This window comes from Megascapheus bottae, chromosome 11, assembly GCF_031878675.1.
Source record: "Megascapheus bottae isolate mThoBot1 chromosome 11, mThoBot2.hap1, whole genome shotgun sequence".
Lineage (NCBI taxonomy): Eukaryota > Metazoa > Chordata > Mammalia > Rodentia > Geomyidae > Megascapheus > Megascapheus bottae.
In genome coordinates this window covers 39,196,909-39,223,487 of record NC_143519.1, presented here as the reverse complement: position 1 = coordinate 39,223,487, position 26,579 = coordinate 39,196,909, and the positions used below count along the sequence as shown (strand labels likewise).

General features: G+C 37.0%; 1 protein-coding gene across 1 annotated transcript in view; it reads left to right on the top strand.

Annotated features, from left to right (window-relative positions):
* Positions 1 to 26,579, top strand: part of Vwa8 (von Willebrand factor A domain containing 8) — a 281,874-nt gene that overhangs the window by 38,042 nt on the left and 217,253 nt on the right. Inside the window, 8 exon segments of the mRNA XM_090342080.1 lie at positions 536 to 703; positions 4,096 to 4,260; positions 4,890 to 4,939; positions 5,864 to 5,972; positions 8,255 to 8,359; positions 11,235 to 11,366; positions 13,917 to 14,051; positions 14,144 to 14,221. Coding sequence (XP_090198206.1) covers positions 536 to 703; positions 4,096 to 4,260; positions 4,890 to 4,939; positions 5,864 to 5,972; positions 8,255 to 8,359; positions 11,235 to 11,366; positions 13,917 to 14,051; positions 14,144 to 14,221 — 942 coding nt within the window.

The window sequence follows — 26,579 nt, the reverse complement described above, 5'->3', positions numbered from 1 at the left end:
AAACCTGACTCTTATTCTGTCTTTGTCAAGCGTGTAATGTTATCAGCCCTGAGCATAGACTAAACTGGAATTCATTTCCATGATGACTCATTCACAAACATGGTCTTCAAGCCTTTTGCCTAGCTTATTTGATCCTCACAAGCAGTTTGTGGAATAGATGGACTAAATGGTTAGCTTCATTTCCTTTTCCTAATTAAGAAATGTTTTCCCTTATTTAATTATGTTACCTGTTCATGGGTAACTTAGTTTTCTATTTCATTGGGTAACTAAAATGCTAATGTTAAAAGAACCTTAGAGAGTTTCTTTTTCAGTTTCTTCATTTTACAAACGAATAAACAGGTCTAAAGAGGTAAACATCACTTGCCTAAGAACATATACATGGGGAAAAAAGCACAAAATTATGTTGAATGCAACTTTCCTCATTGACGGTGCCTATAGCAAGAAATGCAAGTTTAGTTTTCAGTGCAAGTGAAATTAGGCTAGGTCTTGCTACCTTAAAGTATTCTTACTTTGCTCTTGTGTTTTTTGGATATAGTGTGCAGTTCGTGCTGCCACAGAAGGCAGAATTCTTGTTTTGGAAGGCCTGGAAAAGGCAGAAAGGAATGTTCTTCCTGTGTTGAACAATTTGCTTGAAAACAGAGAGATGCAGCTTGAAGATGGACGCTTCTTGATGTCTGCTGAGCGCTACGACAAACTCCTCCAAGTAAGAGAAGGAAGATGGATTGCTCTGCTTTTCCTGTCAGGTCATGATATCCTGTGGTATGAAGCCTGCTTCTATTGGAAGCATGGTTCAAATGACCCTTTTCTTTAGCAAACTGGTAAGGTAATTAAATCATGAGTTTGTGGTTTACAAGGCTATTCTGTTTGCAGACCATGTAAGAAGACTTCCCAGATTTCTTTTCCTTTTCTTTTTGTCAGCTTAATAATTCTTCTGTCTTACTCATTTTTCTGTTTCTCCACTTTCATCTCTCTCTCAACAACTTATTAAAAGCACACACAGTGCTGGGTGCATGGTTCCCAGGCCAAAAAAAGCCCAGTAAAGAATACTGTGTTTAAAGATACCTTGATCATCCAAGCCAGCAGCACATACATTATGGCTGGCTCCTAACTGAACTCCCTGCTTCTGTCCTTGCTGCCCACACCATTCTTAGCACAGCACTCAGTGACTGTTTTAAAGAATGTGGCAAATTGGGTCTCTCCTGTGCTCTGACCCTATCAGCTTCTTGTTCTAGTCAATAAGGTCCTGAATTATATTACAATTCTATGTGATCTTTCTGCCTCCTTCCCTATCTCTTTCTGTCCTTCTCTTCTTAGACTCACTCCAGCTACTAGTATTCTTTTTGCCATTGGCTTCCTTCTTCTACCTTCTAGTCTTTACTCAGATATATCTTCCTTCCTAAAATGGCTTTCTTTCAGGTAATTGCATGGAATTGCCCTCTTATCTCTTATAATTATTATTCAGATTTTACATTTTCAATGAAACCCATCCTGACCCTCCTATGTTGTCTTCTAATGTCCCATGTTGTTCACCCCCTCTACACTAGAAAACACATTTTTCAGGGGCAGGGATTGTTTTTGTCAATGTTATCTGAACTCTCTGAATAATGCTTGGCCCATGATGGCTATGCAATAACTGTTCACTGAATGAGAAAACAAATGCAATAAAAATGCTGTGTTATAAAGAGAGCAAAACTACTGAATAAAGGACTCTTCAGGAGCTGTCACAGTGATGAAAACATTTAACTCTTGTTCATTTGTCTTCAGCTTCCACAAACTGAAACCAGTGCCATCTCTGACATTGATGGCTTTTCACCTACGTTGTAGGATTTGGTACTTTTCTCACACCTGCTCTGTACAGATATATGAGTGCTCATCTTACTATCTAGGTGTTGTAGATTTTTCAGGAACAAGACATATATCTTACTCCTTTTTGATCTTACTCCCTGAGTGCTAAAACAATCTCAGAACACATCAGGCACTGAATAATAGATGTGGCTACCAGAAGGTCTGTTTGAATAGAATCTTCATGGCTGAACCAGTAGCATCCTATTGTTCTTCTTATCCTATGATTCTATTTCTCTGCATCTTACTTTGCAACCCTGGTAGCAATCTGTTTGTTTGCTGTTTGTGGAGTTTCTGGATGGTGTTTTCCTTGTGCAGTAGAATCATTTTCTTCTAGATTTAGCTAAATATCCTTTCACACTACTGCAATTAGAAGAAGATAGTTAATAAGAAAAACTTAGATTCATTCCTTTGTGTTATCATAGTTTTATTTGCTAAATTTAATGAAATTTTTATTATTGTCTTTTTTTCATATATTTTTATTGTAATTAATAGAAGGGTTTCATGATATTTGCCAGATAGATGGTGCATTAATTCCCATACATTGATACCCTTTCACATGTCTTGGTCCCCATTTCCCTTCCCCCCACCCCACCCCCCATCTTGTTTTCCCCCGTTCCCTATCCAATTTCAAATTATTATTGTCTTTAAGAGTAGGTAGACATTATGTAGAACACTCTCTTAAGATACTTCCTAATTATGAAGTGACTTTTCCACTAGAGATTGTATTATTTATCAGCTACTTAGCAGTTTGCAGAAAATATTACTAAGAATATAAAGTATTCTTTAATGCATAGCATTACTTTACAACAAAATGTTTTATATGTCTTTAATTTTTATAGTAGAATGCTATACAAAGTTATTGAACATATTTGGATGGGGATTTGGGTAGTGGGGGTCAAAGAATTTTATTAGACCATGTGCTTATTATTATTAAATGAGAAGCGTTTGCTACATTTTTTTTCTCAAACTAAATGTTAACATAGATATATACTTTTCATTGACAAGCTCTATTTCTGTATTCATAAAGCTATCTTATGAGAACCTAAAGAATATAGATAAAATCTCTTACCAGACACTTTGATTTTAGGACAATTTTGATTATATACAGATTCCAGTGCTATAACTTAAGTTCCTCTTAGATCAGCTAGATTCAACACAATAACTTTAGTATTTCAAAAATTTTGTTTCATAATGTGACTGTAGTTGTGATTTAAAATGTTTATTTTTATAATTAATTTATGTAATTAGTAGAGTTTTTCCTATTATATACAAGAGGCAGTAAATCCTCTTGAGCACAGATTAAGCATAAGGCAGATGATAGAAGCTTGTAAAAGGTATAATGAAGTGGTACAAAGGTGCTTCTAAAGAGGGGGAGAGGAGCATTTTTTTACAAGGATGTTATTTGTGTTTCTGCTATGCAAAATAGGAAGGGTGTTTCTTGGAAATAGAGCAGTGTTGGTGAAGCATGATGTGTTTGGAGAGTTGTAGTTCATTAAATGGATTCTGAGGAATTAAATGAGAACTTCTGGAAAGTTAGATGGGAAAAAATTCATGGAATGCACTTACCACGTAGTAAGCTTTCAAGACATGTTAGTTCTAACATGATAATGATAATGGCCTGCTGGAAATATATCCAGAAATAAAATGATCTATTTGAGATCTGTGTCCTTTTAGCACTGCCTTTTTTTGCCTCTGACCATTTATTTCCTTTTCCTTCCATGGCACTTAAGGCCTGGTGGTCTGTCCCCAAACCCTTTGTTCCTTGGTGTATGAACTACCTTTCTTTTTTTTCCTCCCTTTTAGTCTCAACACTTAAACTCAGTGCTTCATGTTCTTGCTTGTCTTGTTTGCTTACTGCTTACTTACATTTCCAGTTTTATCTTTTTGGTGGTTAATTGGACATGGAATCCCTTTCTTTCCTGGATGACTTTGAACCTCTGTCCTTCAGGTCTGAGCTTCCTATGTAGCAAGAATTACACATGTGAGACACCAGGACTAGACTAGGCATTGACTTTCTAATACCAGTCTTCAAGTTGGGCTTCCTCTAACTTACTGTTCCTCATTCGCTTTGCTTTCTTCCTTAACATCTTGATATTGAGAGTATTCTCACAGACAGTTTCTTCAACAATTAGGCTTATTTCTTAGGCCTATCACCTCCTATGGTTAATATATATATATATATATATATATATATATATATATACACATACATACCTTACGCTGTGTTTTTCTGACCTCTGTCTTTCTTAGGATCACACTAAAGCAGAGTTGGATGCTTGGAAGATTGTCCGAGTTAGTGAAAACTTCCGAGTGATTGCCCTGGGTTTGCCAGTGCCCAGATACTCTGGGAATCCTCTAGACCCCCCTCTCCGTTCTCGATTTCAAGCCAGAGATATTTATTTTCTACCCTTCAAGGTAAGTATGGCCAAGGATAGTTAATTTTTTTTTAAATAACTTGCTTAAAACAGGACATTCAATTAAATGAAATGTTACTGTGTTTTAAAATATCCTTCTCAGTAGTTCAAGGAAAAAGGGATATTATGGTTATTATTTGTCTGAAAGAGGTTGTTTTGCTTTGCCTTTGAGGTTAGCCTTGAACTTGTAATCCTTCTATGTACTGGAATTATAGGCCTGAGCTACCATGTCCCGATTGAAAGATTTCTTTTTTTTTTTTTTTTTTTTGCCAGTCCTGGGTTTGGTTCAGGGTCTGAACACTATCCTTGGTCTTTCCTCAAGGCTAGAACTCCACCATTAGAGCCTCACCACCACTTCCGGCTTTTTTTCTATGTATGTGGTACTGAGGAATCGAACCTGGGTCTTCATGCATGCTAGGCAAGCACTCCCAGCCAAACTCCTGGCCCTGAAAGATTTTTTTTTTTTTAAAGACTGACTTTTCTTTTGAAACATAGTAAGATATATCAAGAAATGATTTTCCTTGATGGATTATGCAGTATCTTCTTAATTAAAAGTTTGTATTGTGTCTATAAAACATTTACACTTCATCTTTTGTATCCCTTATTTGGTATGTTTTTATGTTATTTTAGGATCAGCTTAAACTACTATATTCAGTTGGATCTAATGTTCCTGCTGAAAGGTATGTTTTTAGAAGTACTGAACACTTAATATTGAATTTATTTTGCCTGTTTGTTGATTGATGGATTTATCCACTCAAGTATTCTTTGAAGAAAATTTTAATGTTAAGAGGTTTGATAAGTGTGGTGATAAAATTAATAAAAGAATGATCTTTAATACCTAAAGCTCAATTTCTAGTAGATTTGAATAATCACTTAGGTTAAGATAGTGTAGTTAAGTTGTCAGGAGTTTGGCCTAGTGAGAAAAGTGCTTGACTAGCATGCAGGAAGACCTGGGTTCAATTCCTTGGTACCACATTCATAGAAAAAGCTAGAAGTGGTGCTGTGGCTCAAGTGATAGAGCACTAGCCTTGAGAAAGCCCATGGATAGTGTTTAGGCCCTGAGTTCAAGCCCCAGGACTGGCAAAAGAAAAAAAAAAGACAGTGTAGTTAAGTACCATAATTTCACAGTATTGGAGCTATTTGTGCTTGAGACTTAATAAATGCATCACAGATGCACCAGCATTGGAAATGAGTTCTGTAGAATGAGTTAGATTTTGCTAGATGCAAAATGTAATCAGGAAATTCGAATTGATTTTTCCTTAAAAAAGGTGAGAGTTTGTGCTTTTGTCTTATCATTTAAAATGTTTTTAGTGGTTATGACTTAGCTTTGGCACAATGTAGGCAATGAGGTTGGCAAAATAGATTTGTACCAGGTTGAAAAAGGTCATATATTGTGATGGGTTTAGGAAACATATCGGTGTAACTAACCAGCTTCTGAGTCTTAAATTGAATAGTTTGATATGGAGTCATCGTTCTTTAAGCATTAATAGTAAAGACCACCTTTTTAGACTAAACAGGCATAGCTGTTTTATGTTGAATGTATTTGTACATTTTATATTTTAAATTGATTCAAGAAAAATTGTGTATCTTTTTTTCTTCCTTAGACTTTCTCAGCTCTTGTCCTTCGCCACAACTCTCTGTTCCCAAGAATCTTCTACTCTTGGACTTCCAGATTTTCCTCTAGATAGTTTACCAGCTGCAGTTCAAATCTTGGTATGTGTAATATAAATTAATGAATGGTAACCCAAATGTAGCAGAGAAATTTGAAAGTTAATTATTGTTTTGTTTTTTCTTTTTCCAGCCCTGGGCTTAAGCTCAGAGCCTCAACACTGTCTTTAGACTTTCTCATGGCTAGAGCATTACCACTTGAGCTTTAGCACCACTTCCAGCTTTTTTCTATGTGGTACTGAGGAATCGAACCTGGGTCTTTGTGCATGCTAGGCAAGCACTCTACGTCTAGGCCAAACTCGTAGCCACTCATACTGTTTTGTAAAAGATCTGGGATTGATTTTTTTGTGCAGTGTAGTAATCTGCACAGGGATAGCTGAGTTCCTAAAATGTTTGTAGATTTGGAGAAGAGGAGATAGACATGCAATCTCAGTGCCTGATCTGGTGAGAGGTATGCCATCGAAGCAGCTGGCACCAATTAGTTATTTGTTAATATTTGTCCCAGAGGACACAACTTCCCAGTTCTCCAAGCTTGTCAGAAAAGTTGACTGCAGGTGCCCAAGGATGGTCTTCTTAGAAAGACCTGTGGCATCTTTGTGGGGTAGGAAAGCAGGAGGCACACATAGATGACATGCGTAGACCTCAGGAGGATTTGGTAGAGCCCTGACATGGTCCTCTACACTTATACAAAGGATATGGCTGGAATGATGGGGAGTCTCTCTAGGTAGAAAGTGCACACGAAGTTGTGTCATTGAAAGGCCTGGTACTTTTGGAGAATGAAAACAAGTTGTGTTATCCTAGAATAAGAGTGTATGGTAAAAAGAGATTAGAACCATATTGGTAAGTATTTTGTATGGTGAATGGAGTTTCTTGGATTTTAGATGAGGAAGAAGTGGCCCTGTAAACATTATGAAGTAAGCAAGGTGTGAAATGATCAGACTTATGCTAGAGGAGAGCACCTCTGCTGGAGCAAGAATGGCTAGGGAGAGCTTCAGTGCACAGAAACAAATGGGGGCGCTTGTAAAAAGATGCTGAGCCTCTTCTGAGGAGACCATCATCTAAATGGTGGGAAATACTGCTTTAGGGTATTATTTTTAATAATATTCTTATTTTTTATTTGTGTGTGTGTGTGTGTGTGTGTGTGTGTGTGCGCGCGCGCGCGCAAGTGAGTGCACGTGACACTGAAATTTAGGCTCAAGTACTTGGGTTAGCTAAGCCAGTATTGATCTGAACCATCTAGCCCTTTCTGTCTTAATTACATTTTGTGCTTTTTGTGCAAACTTGTTCTTCAAACTACAGTCCTCTTACCTCTGCCTTTCACATAGCATGTATCACTGTGCCTAGCTTATTGGTTGAAACAGGAATCTTCCTAACTTTTGGTCAGAATAGCTTCAAACTGTGATCTTCTGCCTCCCAAGTGGCTGGAGTTATGAGTGTGAGCTACCAAGCCTAGCCCAAGATTCTTGTCTTCAATTTTATTTTTTCTAAATGTTTCCAATGAGTCAGGCATTATGTACATTGTCATATACATTAAGAATAACATTTCCCCTTCTTTTTTAATCAAATCTTTCATTCTTTGTTTTTGCTTATATATATGTTTTTATCTTAAAAATCCTCAAGTCAATACAAAGTTGAATAGTAAAACAAACACCCATAATTCCTTCATATAGAAGTACCAGTTGTTAACATATTGTTCTGTTGGCTTGCATGAGCACTCTTTCCCCAGCTGTTTTTCCTTAATCATTGAAATTAAATTGCATTATTCTCTTATACCTTAAGCATGTGTCTTTTAAAAATTAGAAGGTATTTTATCTAATCAAACATTGCTATTAACAGTAATTTGATAGAATCATTTAACAGAAAGTCCATGTTGAATTTTTTCAATTCTTCCCTGTCAGTACAACAGTGAATAAATCTGGGAGTACAATTTGATTTCAGAGGGATAAGTAAAATATACTTTCTAACTTGATAATTGCAAAATCAGGTGGATGTGAATGAGCTCAGCCTAAATTAAGATTAGATTCCTTAGAATGGGTATGTGTGGTTTTAGATGTATCCAATCTATGTACTGTAGGTTTGTGTGATGGATAATTAGTGGTACAGGTCTAAAGCTCAAGAAGCGTTAGGACTAGACATAGATGAACGGGAACCATCATAGATGGCTTCATGGATAAAAGGCAGGGGTGGGTGATGTCATCCGGAGAAAGAAAAATAAATAATATTTGCTTGTGTACACATCTGGAATATTGAGTCAATTTTAATGGCATATATACATTTCAGATCATTTTTTTCTGTGATTATTCCTATGTATGTCTGCTTATAAATAGGATTCCTTTCCTATGATGTCAATCAAACAAGCAATCCAGTGGCTGTATCCATACACTATATTACTAGGACATGAAGGGAAGATGGCCGTAGAAGGTGTTTTAAAAGTAAGTATCTCGTTTCCTTTCTTTTCTTGCATTGCATTTCCATTTTTCCCTTTTTTCTCTTCTCCGAATATCTCCTATTTTTCTCTCCCCATTTTTTTCCCCTTTCCTTCTCTTCTTTTCCAGAGTTGGAGGCACTAGATACCAATAACGAGAAAACAGTGACAGGGAAGCAGGCACTATGGGCTAATATAGCTAGGAGATTTCATACAGTGGGAAATAAGCAAATCAGTGGAACAAATGAGGATTTATTGAGGATAATGAGAGCTGTGTTTGACACTCACTATTGGAAAAGAGATTTATAAACAAGGATAGAGGAAAGGCATGAATGAATCCTGAGCTGTTAGATTGGAATTGAAAATGTGATTATGAATCATGGGCTTTTTCAACATATATGAACAAGTAGGTATAATAATAGAGTATGTATGTATGTATACATATATTGTTTTGTTCTGTTTCCTGAGAAAGCTTAAAACCTATGATCTCACACAGTGTTTAGACATTCATTTTTAAATATCACAGTCTGCTAAAAAGAATCAAAATTTCTTAGATGAAGGGCTGAAGCAAGTATTAGACCAAGAAATGGACAAGATTAGCCTAGGACATTTTATTGTTCCAGTAAGTAAGGAAATTATCAACAAATGAGGTTGATACATTAAAACTACAGAAAAAATATGGAGGAGAAGCAAAACTCTGTCTTAATATGGAATGCTTATTAATAACTATAGAAGGAATTATAGAAATGTTAAAATCACCAGTTGGCAACCATCAGAGTGGTGGTTGATTTAAGGATGTTGGAGGTGGAGGGTAGACTTCAATGAGGAGCTGTATAGTGATAGAATGTCTGAATGTCTTCTTACAAAATAATTGACTACAAAATACTCAACTGATTACAAAAAGTCAAGTCATATTTTTTTTTCAATAAAATCAACCTGATCACATGGTGCAAACTAGGATTGTGTGTCTCCCAAGTGTTGTTTCAAGAAGAGCATTGTTCTGGCTATGAATAGATACTATATTCCTCCTAGGTAGAAGACCTGCATTCATTGACTATATTTCCCTGGCCATCATGGCCAGAGAAACATTGAAGAAATACCCTAAACTGAAGGAGATTAAAGATAGTACTATGTTTATTATAGGAGTTGTAAAAAAGAAAATTGGAATTTATCTTTGACAGAATCAGCATCCAAGCTAAAGTGGCACTTGTCCGTGAAGCAGAGCATCTTGTGTGCAAGATTAAAGACTCCTCAGTCTCAGAAAAGTTTCTCAGTGCTCTCCACACCATGCCCCTGCCCCAGCCTCTGCCTCTGGTCTTGGAACCATAGAGCATGTGTGGGGAGGATATGCTGATGAAAGAAAGCAACGTCTAATTTTCCATAGAAAACTGAAGGAAAGATGCTCATTGTCTAGATAAGTCAACATGATCAAAGGACCTAAACAGAGAAACTCTAATTTCAAAACTCCTCTGTATTTTTTTTTTTTTGAGACAGAATCTTTTTCTGTGGCCCTGGTTGGTCTCTGCCTCCCAAGGGCTGGGCTTAGAGGTGTATACCACCACTCTCAGCATGTTTGCTCTTTATTTTGACCTTTATAATGGGGGAAAGGCCGAAAAATTACTAAAGCTGCATATTACAAATAGGACTGATTTAAATTTTTTAAAGAAGGAAAAATGGACTGGCATTACTAAGAGAAGGAAAAATGCAATTATCTTCTCTCATCTTAATTAACAGTCTACTCATTGGTAGAATACTTTGTGAACCCTGTTCTGGGGTATTCTCGATCTGTTAATCCAAATTTCTATGCTTTCAAATCATTATCATAACCTAATGGCCTTCAAATAATTTTAATGAGAGGAACTTCATTAAACGTAGAAAACTATTTCTAATTAAGAAGTAGAAATATATATTATAGGGCAAGTAAAGAGGCAATGTAAGTCATACCAAAGATTGTCATAGAATTTATGCATAATGTTCTATAAATTATGTATTCTTTGGAGTTTTATATAATCTCTTAATTAGATTATATTTTAAGAAAAAATTATTATACACGGAAATTGTAGTCAGCCAAAATTTTTTTTCTGAACTAGCTATGAAAATGGGCAGAATGACCTTTTGTGGCACTTACCATGTTCCATTCATGTACTGTAGTTATAAAATTGCTTCTAGCTTCTCAAAGCCTGCCCTGCTTCATGAAGCATGCGCCTTTTCGTATTAGTAGCATATGTATCCAGGCTTCTCATTCCAAACCTGGCTCTGAGTCCTACTTAAGTAGAACGCATCATAACCCTTGTTTGAATTGATATATTCCCTTGGTGACTCAGAAAGGAGGTGGTGCAACTTCACTGATAATATAATCCGCGCCACCATTTTTTTGCTGAGAAACTTTGAAAGAACATGCCTTGAAGGTTTTCATCCAGTTTAGTAAACAGTAACTGAACATTCCTTATTGGCGATGATTATATTTTAATGTGTACAGAAATGTAGACCACAGAAGCAGATATAATGTGGTCTGCCCAGGAGAAACTCACAGTCAGACATACCAACAAATGACTGTTCTAACATAATGATTCCATAGCACATGATGAATTGCTCTGGTGAAAGCAACAACAATGTGAAGTAGGTCAGCGGAATGTGAAGTAGGACAGGACAATGATCGACATTTCTCACTCATGCAAATGGGGTGGGCTGGGAGCTTTAGTAAACATTAACAGTTGGTTTAAGTAGAAAGATTTTAATGGAAAGTAGAAAAATTTCTCATTAATATTTTAATTTCCACTTTCATACTATAGGATGAATTTCAGTTGTAATTGAAGTCCTCCAAATATCCAACATTAATTCTAAAATGAAAGGCAAATGACAGACTTTTTACAATTTTACAGCGTTTTGAGCTCCAAGATTCAGAAAGCTGTCTGCTTCCTAAAGAGATTGTAAGAGTGGAGAGGGTGAGTGAAAACCGTGTCTCCCAGGCCTCTGTGACTATCCGAGTTGGAGGAAATGAGGTGGTCATTAAGGTAATTGAAGTTGTATTTATTCTAAAGTATGCCTTATTCTGCCAGTGTGTGTGTGTGTGTGTGTGTGTGTGTGTGTGTGTGTGTGTGTGTGTGTGTACGTGTGTACGTGCATATGTGTGAGTATGGGGGCTTGAACTCAGAATAATGCTCTCACTTGACTTTTTTGCTCAAGGCTAGCCCTCTATCACTTGAGCCACACCCATACCTCTGGCGTTTTGCTGGTTAATTGGAGATAAGAGACTAACAAACTTTTCTGTGTTGAACAAAATCCTTAGATCTCAGCCACCAGCAGCCAGCTCTGTTTTGATCATTTTTATAAGCTAACTTAGGTATAGGATTACCGTATAAATTTCTGGCTTCATAACATCCCAAGATACTTGTATCTATGTGTCCATAGTCATGTGTGTTTACAAGTGGGAAAATTCAAGAGAACAGGACAACCTTTCTTCAAAATCCCAAAGTTAACCTCTGGTAAAAATCTGTAGTCCTTCCTAAGAAACAATGTTTTCAGATATACTTCAGAGAATACTCTTTTCAAATAGATGTTCCTCAGCTTGGGGAAACAGTTAAAGAGGAACTCTTCTGGTTGAACAGCTTTTAGTAGAAGGAAATTCTGTTTGTTTATGAGCTCCATGTGCTTGCTTTGGTTCCCCTTCTTAAAGCCCTTGCTTTTAGGGTCCTCTGTGTCCCAAGATGCTATAGGAAACTGGAAAGCATAGTTCCAGATGCTGACAATATAAATAGAAGAAAGTATAAAAGCTTGCTTTCCTATGTTGTAATAAACTTCCATTTTTAAAAAAAAGATAGTTTATAGATACATAAAGCCATATAGTATGACGCTAAATGAAAGGATCTCCAGGATATAGAAACAAAAGCCATATAATGAGTGATTGTTGTCCTTAATGTACTGTTCTCTCTCATCTCTTTTGCTGTCCCTTGGTTATCTCATATTGTTACAGTATTTTATCTTATTATCTGATATATTGTACATATGCTTATTTGGTTATTTGAAATTGGATAGGGAATGGGGAAAACAAGATGAGGGGTGGGGGTGGAAAAGGGAGGGAAATGGGGACTAAGACATGAGAAATGGTACCAATGTTTATGAAGTAATGCACCTTCTATCTGGTCAATATTATGTAACCCTTCTTTTAATTACAATAAAAATATATGGAAAAAAGATGGTTTATAATCTCACTTATCTTTGTGATCTAACACTGTTGATGTCTTAGATACTCAGATTAAATTAGTGGCTACCAGATACAATTAGTCAGTGGATATTAAGTTTTAGAAAAATGGAAGCAAAAAGTTCTGATGTACTCTTGAATAGCAGGGTAACTGCAGATAATAGTAATGCAAAAGAAGGGAATTTCAAAGCTTCCTTCATTAAAGAGCTAGATATATACATTAAACATTACACAAATATATACATGTATCAGAACATCACGTAGTACCCTAGTGGCCTGAATAATTTTTTAATGTAACAGCTATAAAGTAAATTTAATTTTTAAAAATTCTTACAAGAAGAATGTATCTGGACCACAAAGTATATAAAAAGAAAGCACATTTAAAAACAAAATAGTCCGGCTCTGGTAACTCACTCCTGTATGCTAGCTACTGAGGAAGCTGAGATCTGAGAATCATGGTGTGAAGTCATCCAGGCAGAAAAGTCCCTGTGAGACTCTATTTCCGATTAACCACTCAAAAACTGAAAGTGAAGCTGAGGCTCAAAGTGGTAGAGCCTTGAGTAAAAGAGCTCAGGGACAGTGCCCAAAACATGAGTTCAAGCCTTACAGCTAGCCAAAAAAAAAAAAAAAAAAAAAAAAAAAGTGAAAACACTGTGGACATAGCTTCCGAAGTCAGGAGCCAGTCATTGACTTGCAGATCCAAGTATAGGCTAATTTAGAATTACCATTGGAATTTGAGAGAGAGAGAAAAGCTTCATTCTCTACTAGTGATTTTTTTTAATTGATCAATAATTAGCATGACTTTATTGTTGTTTTAAAGCATTTTTAGGTCTTTGACATGTTTTCTTTCTTCCAAACAGTAATGAACTGTGTAAGGATATAAATATGAGTACCTAATCTTGACCAGGTATATCCTCAAAAAACATACATTTAACAAAAAATATTTTAAGAGCTACTGAGAAGTCATTGTCACAAAAAAGTTACACTGTTTAAACCTTTGTAAAATCTTTTTTAGTTCAAACAATAATTATTTTATATATGAAAATGATATGGTTTTATGAAAATATTTGACAATGTGAGACTTTGAATTTAGATAAATAATTAATTTGAACGTTTGATGATAAGGAAATGATGATAATGGAATGAAAAAAACGTTGCTGCTCCTGAAGTCAAAAACTGGTACATAACAGAATTAACCAAGGAATTGATAGAGTACTTTAAGTGGAAAAGATGTGCTTTGAGTTGCTAATTATTTTGTTGAAACTATATGTATATAATATATATACACACACATATGTGTGTAGATGTGTGTGTGTGCGTGTGTGTGTGTATTTATATAAAACGTACCTCTCTTTAATGATAGGTGCCAGCGGGAACCAGGCCATTACATCAACATTGTGCATCCAGTCATTTCATACAGACACTAAGTCACAAGCAACTACTGGCTGAAATGATTCTGTCTCACATGGTCAAGGATATGTGTATCGTTGGAGGAAAGGTAAGAATGACGGCCCCCTTGTAAGCTTCCATTTCCCAACTTCTGATTGGTTTTGACTCATCTGTTGAATGTGTTTGCATTTTAATTTTTAGGGTTGTGGAAAGACAGTGATTGCTAAGAACTTTGCTGATGCCTTAGGATACAATATAGAACCCATTATGCTCTATCAGGTATGTGGTTTGTTTTTTAACTCTTGGATTATACATATATAGTTTGACCAGCAACAGTTAACACTTGTGTGTGTGTGTGTGTGTGTTTGTGTTTGCGTGTGTGTTTGCCAGTCCTGGGCTTGAGCTCAGGGCCTGAGCACTGTCCTTGGGCTTTGTCAAGGCTAGAGCTTTACCACTTGAGCCACACTGCCACCTCTAGCTTTTTTCTATGTATATGGTACTGAGGAATCAAACCTGGGTCTTCGTGCATGCTAGGCAAGCACTCAACCACTAGGTCACACTCCCAGCCCCTTGCTGTGTTTTTGATGTAGTTAACAGTAAAGCAATTTGAGTATAACTGTACTTATTTGGATGAGGCTTTAAAAAAAAAAAAAAGAAACTCTAGGTCTTTTACGTGCTAGAAAGTGTTTTACCACTACCTCTAGTCTCTTTTCCATTGGTTATTTTCAATGTAGCATCTTTATGCCTGTGCAAATTGGGCTGCAATTTTCTTGTACATTTGCTTATCTCTGGGATGACAGGCATGCAGTACTGTACCCTTGTTCTCCCCTTACAGCTAGAATACCAGGCATAGTCACCATGACAAGCTATTGGTTTGAATGAAGGTTTGCAAATTTCTTTTTGCCTGCTTGGCCTTGAATCAAAATCCTCTGATCTTCTTTTGTGTGGGGGATGAGGTTCCTTGACTTGCCATTTTTCTTGTGTTTCTATGGTTTGTTCTGCTCATTTGGAATTCCTTTTGGTTTTCACTTGGGGGGTGGGCAGTGGCGGGTATGGGCTTCCTAACACATTCTCTGTGTTCTTGGTTGATTAGCCAGTTGATAGCAAGATATTCTGTTGGGATTTGTTTATCTCATTAACTGTAGGATTAGAGTTTAGTCATGTTATAACACTGTGATGTTAATGCTTATCTCAGTTAAAACAAGAAATTGAGGTTGTTAGGTAGGGGAGGTTTGGAGAGAAGTAGTTTTTCAGAGAGAACTGTGGGTAAGAGAGGTCTAATGTTATACAAGATTTAGGTAAAGAAGGATGAAAAAGAGGGTAGATAATTTGGCTAGAATGCAAAGAAGGAAAAGATGAGGCAGAGAGACCTTGTAGTCTATACCACTTAAGAAAATCAGTTGAGAATTTATGCATCAGAATCCCTAAACACAACTACTGGCTACTGTAAAAACGCCTGTCAGTTGTAGGCATTCCCCTATCTAAATACACATTTATTTGGGGGTATAAAAGGGAATTGTGTTGAGATAAGGAGATTAGATATATTTGTGACCAATGAATAATTCAGTTGTCAATATGATCTAATGCAAAATAACACCAAGGGAAACAAAAGCCAAATCCAAAACCACAACAGGATACAATATATATATAAAGCAAACAACAACAACAACACAAAGCCCTATAATTGCATAGATTTTTAATCAAAGGTTTTAAATCACAAATAGGTATATCCCTATCTAAATATGCCTTCATTTTTATTTGGGGAGGGGCACTGTGGTACAGAAAATGATATTGTATATATTTGTATCCAGTGAGCAAGTCTGTTGTAAGGGTCAGGATAAACCAAACCATACCAAAAATGAGCCAACTAGACTGAAGCCAAATGGAAACAAAGACATTCAAACAAGCAGAAAAAAGAATAAAGAAAATTAAAGAGAAAGACCAAGAAAAAAGAAAATAAAAATAAAGAAAAAAAAAAGAAATGAAAGAAGGAAAAAAGAAAAAAGACAAAGGAAAGGAAAAAAATTAAAAATTAATCAAAAATATTGCAGACAGGTAGAAACTTTCTTAATACAGGCCCAGAAACACAACAAATTAGAGTTTGGGCAAATGGGACTCCATTAAACTACAGAGCTTCTGTATGGCAAAAGACTAAGCTGGCCAGTAAAGTAGAAAGCCCACAGAGTGAGAGAAGAACTTGACTTCCCATACAACAGACAAGAACCTCATCTAAAATATTCCAACAGCTCAAAAAATTGGATTTCTCAAAAACACATCCTCAAAGAAACAACCATCCCATTAAAAGGTAGGCTAAAGACTTAAAGAGAGACGTCTGGAGGAAATAAGAATGACCAACAGACATATAAAGAAATGCTAGACATCTCTCACCATAAAAGAAATGCAAATCAAAACAACTTTGAGATTCCACACTCCAGTTAGAATGGCCCTGATCAAGAAATCTAATAAGAAAGAGGGATAGTTTTACTTCCTCTTTCCCTATTTGGATCCCCTTTATGCTTGCTTCTTGCCTTATTGCATTGCCTAGGAATTCTAATACTATGTTAAAGAGGAGTGGAGAGAGTGGGCATCCTTGTCTCATTCCTGATTTTAGGGGGAATGGCTTTAGTTTTTCACCATTAAGTATAGTACTAGCTGTGGGTTTATCATACACAGCCTTTATTATATTGAGGAATGTTCCTTGGATTCCTAGTTTCTCCAGAGCTTTTAACATAAAGCGGTGTTGGAACTTGTCAAATGCCTTTTCCGCATCTATTGAGACAATCATGTGATTTTTGTCCTTGCTCCGGTTGATGTGTTGAATTATATTGATTTGCGTATGTTGAACCAGCTTTGCCTCCCTGTGATGAATCCTGTTTGATCATAGTGTATAATTTTTTTGATAAGTTGTTCTGGACGGTTGGCCAGTATTTTATTGAGAAGTTTTGCATCGATGTTCATCAAAGAAATAGGTCTGTAGTTCTCTTTCTTTGATGAATCTCTGTCTGGTTTGGGGATGAGGGTTATACTGGCTTCATAGAATGAGTTTGGTAAAGAACTTAGAAAAAATCATATTAAGCGAAGTAAGCCAGACTCAAAGGAACTTAGGCTCAGTGGTTTCCCTCAGTAGAAACCTTGGGCTCTAATAGCAAAGATTTGCAATAGAGCAAAAACTTGATACATAAGGCCATATAGTATGAAGCTAATTGAATGGACCTCTAGGATATTGAAATAAAAGCCATATAATGAATGATTGCTGTCCTTAAGGTGCTATGTTATCTCTCATCTCTTTTGCTGTTCCTTTGTTATCTCATATTGTCACAATTTCTCACTTTGTTATCTGATATATTGGATACATTTGTATTTGGTTACTTGAAATTGGACAGGGAAGGGGGGAAAACTAAGAGGGGGGTTGGGGGGAGGGTAATGGGGACCAAGACATGTGGAAGGGTATCAATGTATGTGAATTAATGCAAGTTCTATCTGGCAAATATCATGTAACCCTTTTATTAAATACAATAAAAAATATAAATTAAAAAAAAAAGAAATCTAATAACAACAAATGCTGGCAGGGATGTGGCCCGGAGGGAATGTTCCTACACTGTTGGTGGGAGTGTAAATTTGTCCATCCACTCTGGAAAGCAGTATGGCAGTTCCTCAAAAGACTAAACATAGAGGTCCCCTATGACCTGCAATTCCACTCCTTGGCATTTACCCGAATGTCCAGAAACAAGGGCATACTAAAACTGCCTGCACAACAGTGTTCATTGCAGCATTATTTACCATAGCTAAGATATGGAACCAATCCAGATGCCCCTCAGTAGATGAATGGATCAATAAGATGTGGTACTTATACACAATGGAATTGTATGCTGCCATCAGAAAGAATGATATCACCCCATTTGTAAGGAAATAGAAAGACTTGGAAAAAAATCATCTTAAGTAAAATAAGCTATACCCAAAGAAACATAGGCTTCCTGCTTTCCCTCATTTGTAATAATTAGTACACATCTAGGATTCTCCTAGAAGAGGATCACAGTAGCCCCAAAGCTATGTATATATGATCAAATAGGATGAAACTAAGCGAAATGAAGTCTAGGATATGGAAATGAGGTTTATCATTATGACTGTTGTTCTTAATGTACTGTGAAGTTATTTCTTTTCTCTTTTTTTCTCCTTATGGTTTATCTCATGATATTACTGTACTGACATTGCTACCTTGTATATTGTATATACGTTTATTTGTTTATTTGAAATAGGGAAGGGAAGGGGAAAAGCAAGATGACTGGGAGGGGTGGGAGAAGGGAAAGGGGGACAAAAACATGAGAAGGGGTACCAATGTTCAAGAAGTAATATACTACCTGATGAATGTAACTATAACCCCTCAATACGTTACCCCAACAAAAATCAATAAAAAGTATTGCCAGAATTAATCATGCACACAATCAAGAAAAATGCTTAGCAATCCATATATCTAAGAAAAAACAACAAAAATGTAGTATCCTAGTGGAGTCTGCTTCTGTTGCTGTGATCTACAGTTGTCTTGTCTGGTCAGGAGGGGGCGTGGTTCCTTAGTTCACAGGTAGTGGACATTTGTGGTATTTGTAGGTTTGGATACACACTGCTTCCATTGACCCCTGTAATGGGTCATTCTTGAATTAGGAAGCCTTCCTGATATGGAATTATGGCTGTTACCTAGATTCCTACTCTCACCACAGTTGGGAAATAGGGTTTTTTTTGTTGTTGTTGTGCACACAACTGTGTGTGTGTGTGTGTGTGTGTGTGTGTGTGTATGTGTGCGTTTGTTTAAAGGCCTGTCTGTAGCTGATAAAACAAAGAGAAAAGATAAGTTCTGTATTCAGTTGGAGTTCCCCCCCAAAACACTGCCACTAGGCATTGTGGCTCACACCTGTAATCCTAGGATGAGATCTGAGGATCAACGTTGAAAGCCAGCCAGGGCACCAAAGGACCTGAGACTCTTATCTCTAACTTATAGAAAACGGGCTTGGCTCAAGGCATAGGGCAGTAGCCTTTAGCTGAAGAGCTCAGGGACAGGACCCAGGCTGAGTTCAAGACCCATGACCTACCAAAACAAAGGAAAACGAAACAGTCTGTCTTACTAAATTGGATTCTTTGCAGCTCTCTTCCCAGCCTATGTTAGGCAGCATTGGAATGGTGGGGCTCCTTAGTTCTCAGGTGGCTCTTATCTTCAGCCCAAGTTCTGCAGAGCACTAGAGTATCGGCCAGTCTGCAGTTATCTGGAACTAGAAGCATTCCTCAGTATGGAGGGGGCGGGGGTTAGCACCTGGGTTCCCAGTCTGTACAACCTGGAAATACATGATGTTAATACCTGCCTGCTTTTTTTTTTTTCAGTGAGAATTTAGGGACTTTCAGTTTTGTAATTCCAAGGTGCTCTGCCCACTGTGAGCCATGCCAGAATTTGGCTGGAATGCCAATCTTGTCTTTGCTCACTGCTGAGCAGTGGGGCTGCCTACTACTGGGTGGGTGTTTTATTTTACATTTGGGAAGAGTTTTGCAGGAGTATCAAATTCCTTTGCCATTTTCAAAAAATGGAGCCCACTTCTCTGGCAAGTGTTTCTGGCCAGGTGTTTGGGCAACCTGTTTGTGTTCTTCTGAGGTGGCAGAAGGGGTTCCTATCTAGATGCTGTTCTCTGGGAGGCCAGGATGGGGTGGGGAGATATCTTTGGTGGGATACTCATGGTTCTGGATGACAATCTGCCCTGCGGTGAATTTCGCTGCATCAGACTGTGGCTGCCTTGGCTGTGCTGTGCATTCTTGTTCCTGCTTTTTCCCCATGCAGGCTCTTTAAATTCCGTAAAGGTACATGAGCATGGCTGATGGGTTTGGCTTCACAAGCCACCTCACTGAGCGTTTCTTCACTGGTTTCTGTCTATCTTTGTGTGCAGGTTTTTTTTTTGTTGTTGTTGTTTGTTGGTTTGCCAGTCCTGTGTCTTGAATTCAAGGCCTGACCACTGTCCTTCGGCTTTCTCAAGGCTAGAGCTCTACCACTTGAGCCACGACACCACTTCTGGCTTTTTTCTATGCAGGTGGTACCGAAGAATCAAACCTGGGTCTTCATGGATCCTAGGCAAGCACTCTACCACTAGGCCAAACTCCTGGCCCACAAGCAGTTTTTACTCTGTATAATTATAGCTTGGTGTGATTCTTTAAATGGGACCCTAAAACTTGGCATTGTCAGAGAGCTTATGTTGTTCTCTGTTCTCTTACTGCCATCCTCCTCCTCTCTCTTAAATTTTTTTTTGTTGTTATTGGTTGTAGGGCTTGAACTGAAGCCCTGGGGACCTTCCCTGAGTCTCTGTGCTCAAGGATACCACACTACCACTTGAGCCACAGCACCACTTTTGGTTTTTTCTATGTATGTGTTACTGAAGAATCGAACCCCAGTCTGTGCAAGCTAGACAAGCAGTCTATCACTAGGCCAAAATCCTGGCCCCCAATTTATCATTTTGTGTTGTCTCTTTTTGGTGTTACTCAATAAATTGCTGCCAAATCCAATGGTATGAATTTTCTCATTTTTTTTTCCCCTGTGAATTCTGCCACTTTACATCTTACATTTCGGTCTCTGATCCATTTTCAATGTTGATCATTGATCACATCATAAATAATTAGGGGGCCGGGAGTTTAGCCTGGTGGTAGAGTGCTTGCCTAGCATGCACGAAAACCCAGGTTCGATTCTTCAGTATCACATAAATAGCAAAAAGCCGGAAGTGGTGCTGAGGCTCAAGTGGTAGAGTGCTAGCCTTGAGAAAGTCCAAGGACAGTGCTCAGGCCCTCAGCCCAAGCCCAGGACTGGCAAAAAAATAATAATAATAATTAGGATAATGGTACACTTTGCTATTCTGCCTAGATATCTAAAGAGAAAATGTATAAAGAAGACTGTTTCTAGAAGTGTAGACTTCGGAAATGAATAGAGAAATACAACAGCTGGGATTTTCCTTTCTATCTCTATAGCTTCTTTCCATGTATTCAACATATGTGGTTGATACTGTGTTGACATTTTTGTTAGTAGTTAATCGGATGGTTTTTATGGTGGAAGTTATGCTTCTGAGATCAAATAGAAAATTTGTTTATACTTTTAGTAAAGCTCATTGATCTTTCAGAGAAATTTGAGTTACCCTAATATAGTTTAAAATGAATTTTGTTTTTGTAATAATAAAGTCTAATGTTAATGAAAATGTTCAGCAGTTTGACCTAATGCAGTGAATTTTGTGGGAACAAGTGATCCACCATCTGTTTTCCTCGAAGATTTAGAGACTTCTCTGTTGTTTGTACAGGCATGAAGCTACACTTAATCTGTGGATTTTGCTTTATTTTTAGACTTCACTATTTTTGGAAGTTGATTTCATATGAAGTAAAAAGAAAAGAAGGCTTTTAATTCAAGTTTGTGGCAGCATGTAAAATAAGGTTTATAAATCATTTTTTAAATTGTTTGACTCAGGTTATAATCTTTTAAGTTTGTGAGTGTGTGTGTGTGTGTGTGTGTGTGTGTATGTGTGTGTGTGAAAGCAGTGATTTCAGAATTTTGAAGAAATACAAATTACTATTCTTTTCTCATATTTCTGAGCTCTGTCCACACAACCATAAATACACCAGATTTGAGATTTCCTTCTAAGTACTAGTTGCATTACAAACCAAGCCAGATCCAATCAAAAATTTAAGAGCAAATATATTTGTGGAACTTTTAGTGAAAATAATTAGTGTCTAATTCTTGTTGAAGTCTTGGGATTATCTCTTTTTCCTGTAGCTAAATTAAAACGTTGTGTTTCCCTTCTCCTTTCTAATCTACATTCTACATTCTCTACATCTTGATCTAATCATAGTAGTTGCCTGCTTTGAGACTCTTAGAAACTTTCTTTTTTTTCCCATATTTTTTATTGTAATTAATACAAGGTTTACATTATATTCACCAGATAGAAGGTGCATTACTTCACAAACATTGATACCTTTTTTCATGTCTTGGGTCCCCATTTCCCTCCCCCGACCCCCGTCCCTCATCTTGTTCACTCTTAGAAACTTTCAATGTGTGTTTATATCACTATTTCTCTGTTTCCTCGGCAGTAGCTTTACTTCTGAGGATCAGTCCTCACTTAGGAATCGCCAGTAGTATCTTCAACTTTCCTACTTTTTCAGCCTGCTTTATGTTTCCAATACTTACCTTTTGTTTCTCCTAAGAGTCCTGTTATGCACCTTTTAATAACTACTTAAAGGTTGCAAGATTATATTAAAGTCAAAAGTTGCTTTCTGTTTTCCAAAAATGGCTTTGTGCCAATTTTAGCAATCTTTTTTTTTTTTGCAGTCTTTTTGAAGTGATGAAAGTTATATACCAGAAGTTAACCTACTAATTACTCCAAGTAGGCCAGTAAAGTGGAATTTCCTGACTTCCAAAATTAATGATAAGAAAGATTAAGCTCCAGATTAACCTCAAAGTTTGTATCAACAGTCATGGCTTATTAATTTTCAGACTATTTTTTTAGCTGCTAGATTGCACATCTTTAGAAACAATAAGCACTAGACAAGCATGCTATGAGATAAGAGGCAACTGGGTTAAATCCCACCACCAGTGCCATCTGTTTTAATTTGCAATGTTTTGTTTCATATTAGCTTAATTTGCTCCAGAAGACTGGTATTCTTGTTGCACCACAAATTGTTTTTCAGAACAGTCTAGGCTTGTACTAGCTAGCTTTTAAAAAACAGAACAATAGAAGAAAGGAACACAAACATTTTCATAAGGAAATTATTTTATTCAAATTATCTCAAATTATCAAAGTCTATCTCAAGAGTGCTTTTTTTTTTTTCAAACCTAGTAAGACATCTTGGCTCTTTGTCTTGACAGAGATTATCTTGAAAGTTGAGTATGATGATACATAATATAAAGTTCTATCTTTATTTTGTTTTATTTTATTTTATTTTTTGTCAATCGTGGAGCTGGAACTCAGGACTTGGGTGCTATCCCTGAGCTCTTTTTTTTTTTTTTTTTTGCCAGTCCTGGGCTTGAGCTCAGGGCTTGAGCACTGTCCTTGGACTTTCTCAAGGCTAGAGCTCTACCACTTGAGCCTCAGCACCACTTCCGGCTTTTTTTCTATGTATGTGGTACCAAGGAATCGAACCCGGGTCTTTGTGCGTGCTAGGCAAGCACTTTAACCACTAGGCCAAACTCCTGGCCAATCCCTGAGCTCTTTTGCTTAAAGCTAATGCTCTATCACTCTGAGGCACAGGAGACTACTTTTTCTGTATGGATTCCTGTGAACCCCTCAGTGCTTTTCTATGTCCCTCCCCCTCCCCAGTAAACAGTGTTTAGCTTCCTGCTGCAGCATTCCTATGGAGGAATAATTCAGGGAAAACAACTTTATTTTAGAGGTGACAAAAGGGATCTATTAAGTCAGTCAGTAGGAGTGTCACATATTGAACCATGACACACCGCTTAGCCTCTTCTCACTACTTGTAGTGTGCCCCTGATTCTCTGCTCTTCCATTCATTGCTTTTGCAGAATCCATTGTAGTCGTGGACATCTCTTAAGGTTCCAACCCATAAACCTGGACTCATTACTGAATGTTGGTGCAAAATACTTTGGGCATATGGAATTTTACTTCTAACTTTACAAAATGTATCCCTTGTGTGAAGAACAGTTGTGCACATCTAACTAGAATATATTGCATTCCATCATCCATTTACTAAAAAATAGTGACCTTTCATGAATATCAATTATATCACATTATTTTCCTGCTTAGGACCCATCGATGGCTTTCTGTTGTGCTTAGAAAAAAAGAACTTTTTGACTTACGAATCTCCCATTAATGAGCTTACCTATTTGAATTCAAGAATCTTTGAAAAACTTAACTGTTCAGGCTGTCATGCATTATCTTCCTGTATTGTTAAATGTGAAGACATTTGGTTGAATCAGGATTACATGTAGAATACTAGTTGAAAGGCATTAATAAAGGATGCTCCCAGTTGGATCCTTCTTTGTCATCCTGTATTAGAATTAACTCCAAATGGATCAAAGACCTGGTGGTAAAAGCTGACACACTGAAAACTTTACAAGAAGGAATAGGAGACACACTAGACCTCCTTGGCACAGGTCAAAACTTTCTGAATAAGGACCAAGAATCACAACAAATCAGAGAAAGGCTGGATAAGTGGGACTGTATTAGACTGCAGAGCTTTTGTATGGCAAAGGACATAGCTAGTAAATTAATTAGGAAGCCTACAGAGTGGGAGAAGATCTTCACCAACCATACAACGGACAAAGGCCTCATATCTAAAATATATCAACAGCTTAAAAAATTGAGTCTCTCCAAAGTAACAACCATCCCATTAAAAGATGGGTCAAAGACTTAAAGAGAGTCTTCTCTGAAGAAGAAACAAAAATGGCCTATAGACACATGAAGAAATGCTCAACATCTCTGGTCATAAAAGAAATGCAAATCAAAACAACTCTAAGATTCCACCTCACTCCAGTTAGAATGGCTGGGATCAAGAAAACTAATAACAGATGCTGGAGGAGATGTGGCCATGGAGGGATCACTACTACACTGTTGGTGGGAATACAAACTCGTTCAACCACTATGGAAAGCAGTATGGCAGTTCCTCAAAAGAAAGGAATTTTTTTAGCTTTGCTTAGTACATATTATATTACTTGCACCAACCCTAACCTAGAGTATTTTATTTTAAGGTTTTACTGAGATATCATTTTAGTTGAATCAGTTGTTAGCTTCAACCAGACAACTTTGTTTTGTGTTCATAAGATAAATCTTTAACTAGAACAGATTGTCTCAATATACACCCTCATGGTTGTAGTGAGTAGAACTGATCAACTTCCTATCCACTGCAGAGTAATGTGAAACAGTCATGCTGTGGCTGTAGTGTCAACTATCCCATATGTAAAAAGGAGCAGTTTTTTATGTGATAGGTTAAAAATAATTCCTTTAAAGAATAACTTGAGTGGGAAGCATGGGAGAGTTTACAAATAATTTTACAATATAAGTAAAACAAGAGGACCTTTTAGATCAAACATAAATGACACTGAGGAATGTTGGCAGTTTGCCTTGTGTTCTGTTCACTGAGCATGCTTAGCTTCTGTAAATAATGGCCATGTTTCTATTCTAAGGTCTAAAAATTATTAACATTCTATCTTTATACCATATTTAAGCAGTATTCTGCCACTAATGGATACAGACATAATTAAGCCCTTATTGTAAAGTAGGTTAGTTTATACTATCTCTTTCATCTACTAGATCCTCCCTTCTCTTCCTTCCTTCCCTCCCTCCCTCCCTTCTCTTCCTTCCTTCCCTCCCTCCCTCCCTCCCTCCCTCCCTCCCTCCCTCCCTTCCTTCCTTCCTTCCTTCCTTCCTTCCTTCCTTCCTTCCTTCCTTCCTTCTGAACTTTAGACCTGAGTGCTGTCTTCAAACAATTTTGCTCAAGGCTAACTCTATCTCTTGTGTCACAGTGCCACTTCCAGCCTTTTCTTTGATTAATTGAAAATAAGCATCTTAATGGACTTTCCTGCTGGGGCAGGCTTCAAGCTGCAACCCTCAGATCTCAGCCTCCTGAATAAGTAGGATTATAGGTGTGAGCCATCCGGGTTCTTGTTAGTTGCAAAGTCTACACAATTCCAATTAGTTTCATTTAGAAAGCAAAACCGTTAATAGCACTTGTTTACCCTAGTCAAAGAGTCAATCCATATATGTAAATGAATTGTATACACACTATATATATATACATATATATATATATATATATATATATATTGAACTCAAGATCTCAGTTGAGCTTTCTTTCTCAAGATTAGTGCTCTACCACTTGAGTCACAGCTTTACTTTTGGCTTTTTTGCTAGTTAATTGGAGACCAGAGTTTCACAGACTTTCCTGTTCAATCTAGCTTTGAATTAAGATCCTCAGATATCAGCCTCCTGGGTAGCTAAGATTACAGACATGACCTTGTTACTACTTCTGATTTGGTATCAGTGTTTCTTACAGCTTATATGCCTTTTAATGATAATCTTTATGTTGAGTATTAATGATTTGATTTAAGTTTTAATTGTCCTTATAGCATGTATTTTATATACCATCTTTGCCTTTTATTTCCTCATTTAGTTTTTTTCCTTGCATTTAATTTATAGCAAATTGTTATACATATTTTTGCAAACCAACTTAAATACTCTCTGACTCTTCTGAGTTCATAAGAGCAAAAACACATATTTTTTAACCAAGTTGATATTCTATAGTATGTACATTTTTAAAGGGTAGTACTAGAGTTTGAACTCCGGAACTAGGTTTGCTATATAGGAGCTATACCTCTGAGCCATAACTCTAGTCCTTTTAGGTGCTGATTATTTTTGAGTTAGAGTCTTTCTTCCTGCTTTGGTGTGCTCTTGGACCACAATTCACCTACTTTTAACTTCCTTTTGTAGTTGAGAGATGTGTGCCATCGTGCCATGCTTTTTTCTCCATTCAGATGGAGGCTTTCAGACTTCCTGTCTGGACTGGCATAGCATTTTAATCCTCCTTACCTCTATGTCCCAAATAGCTATAATTACAGGCCTGAGTTATATATGGCAGGCTTTTGGCTATATATAGTTTAATATCCTACTTTTACCAC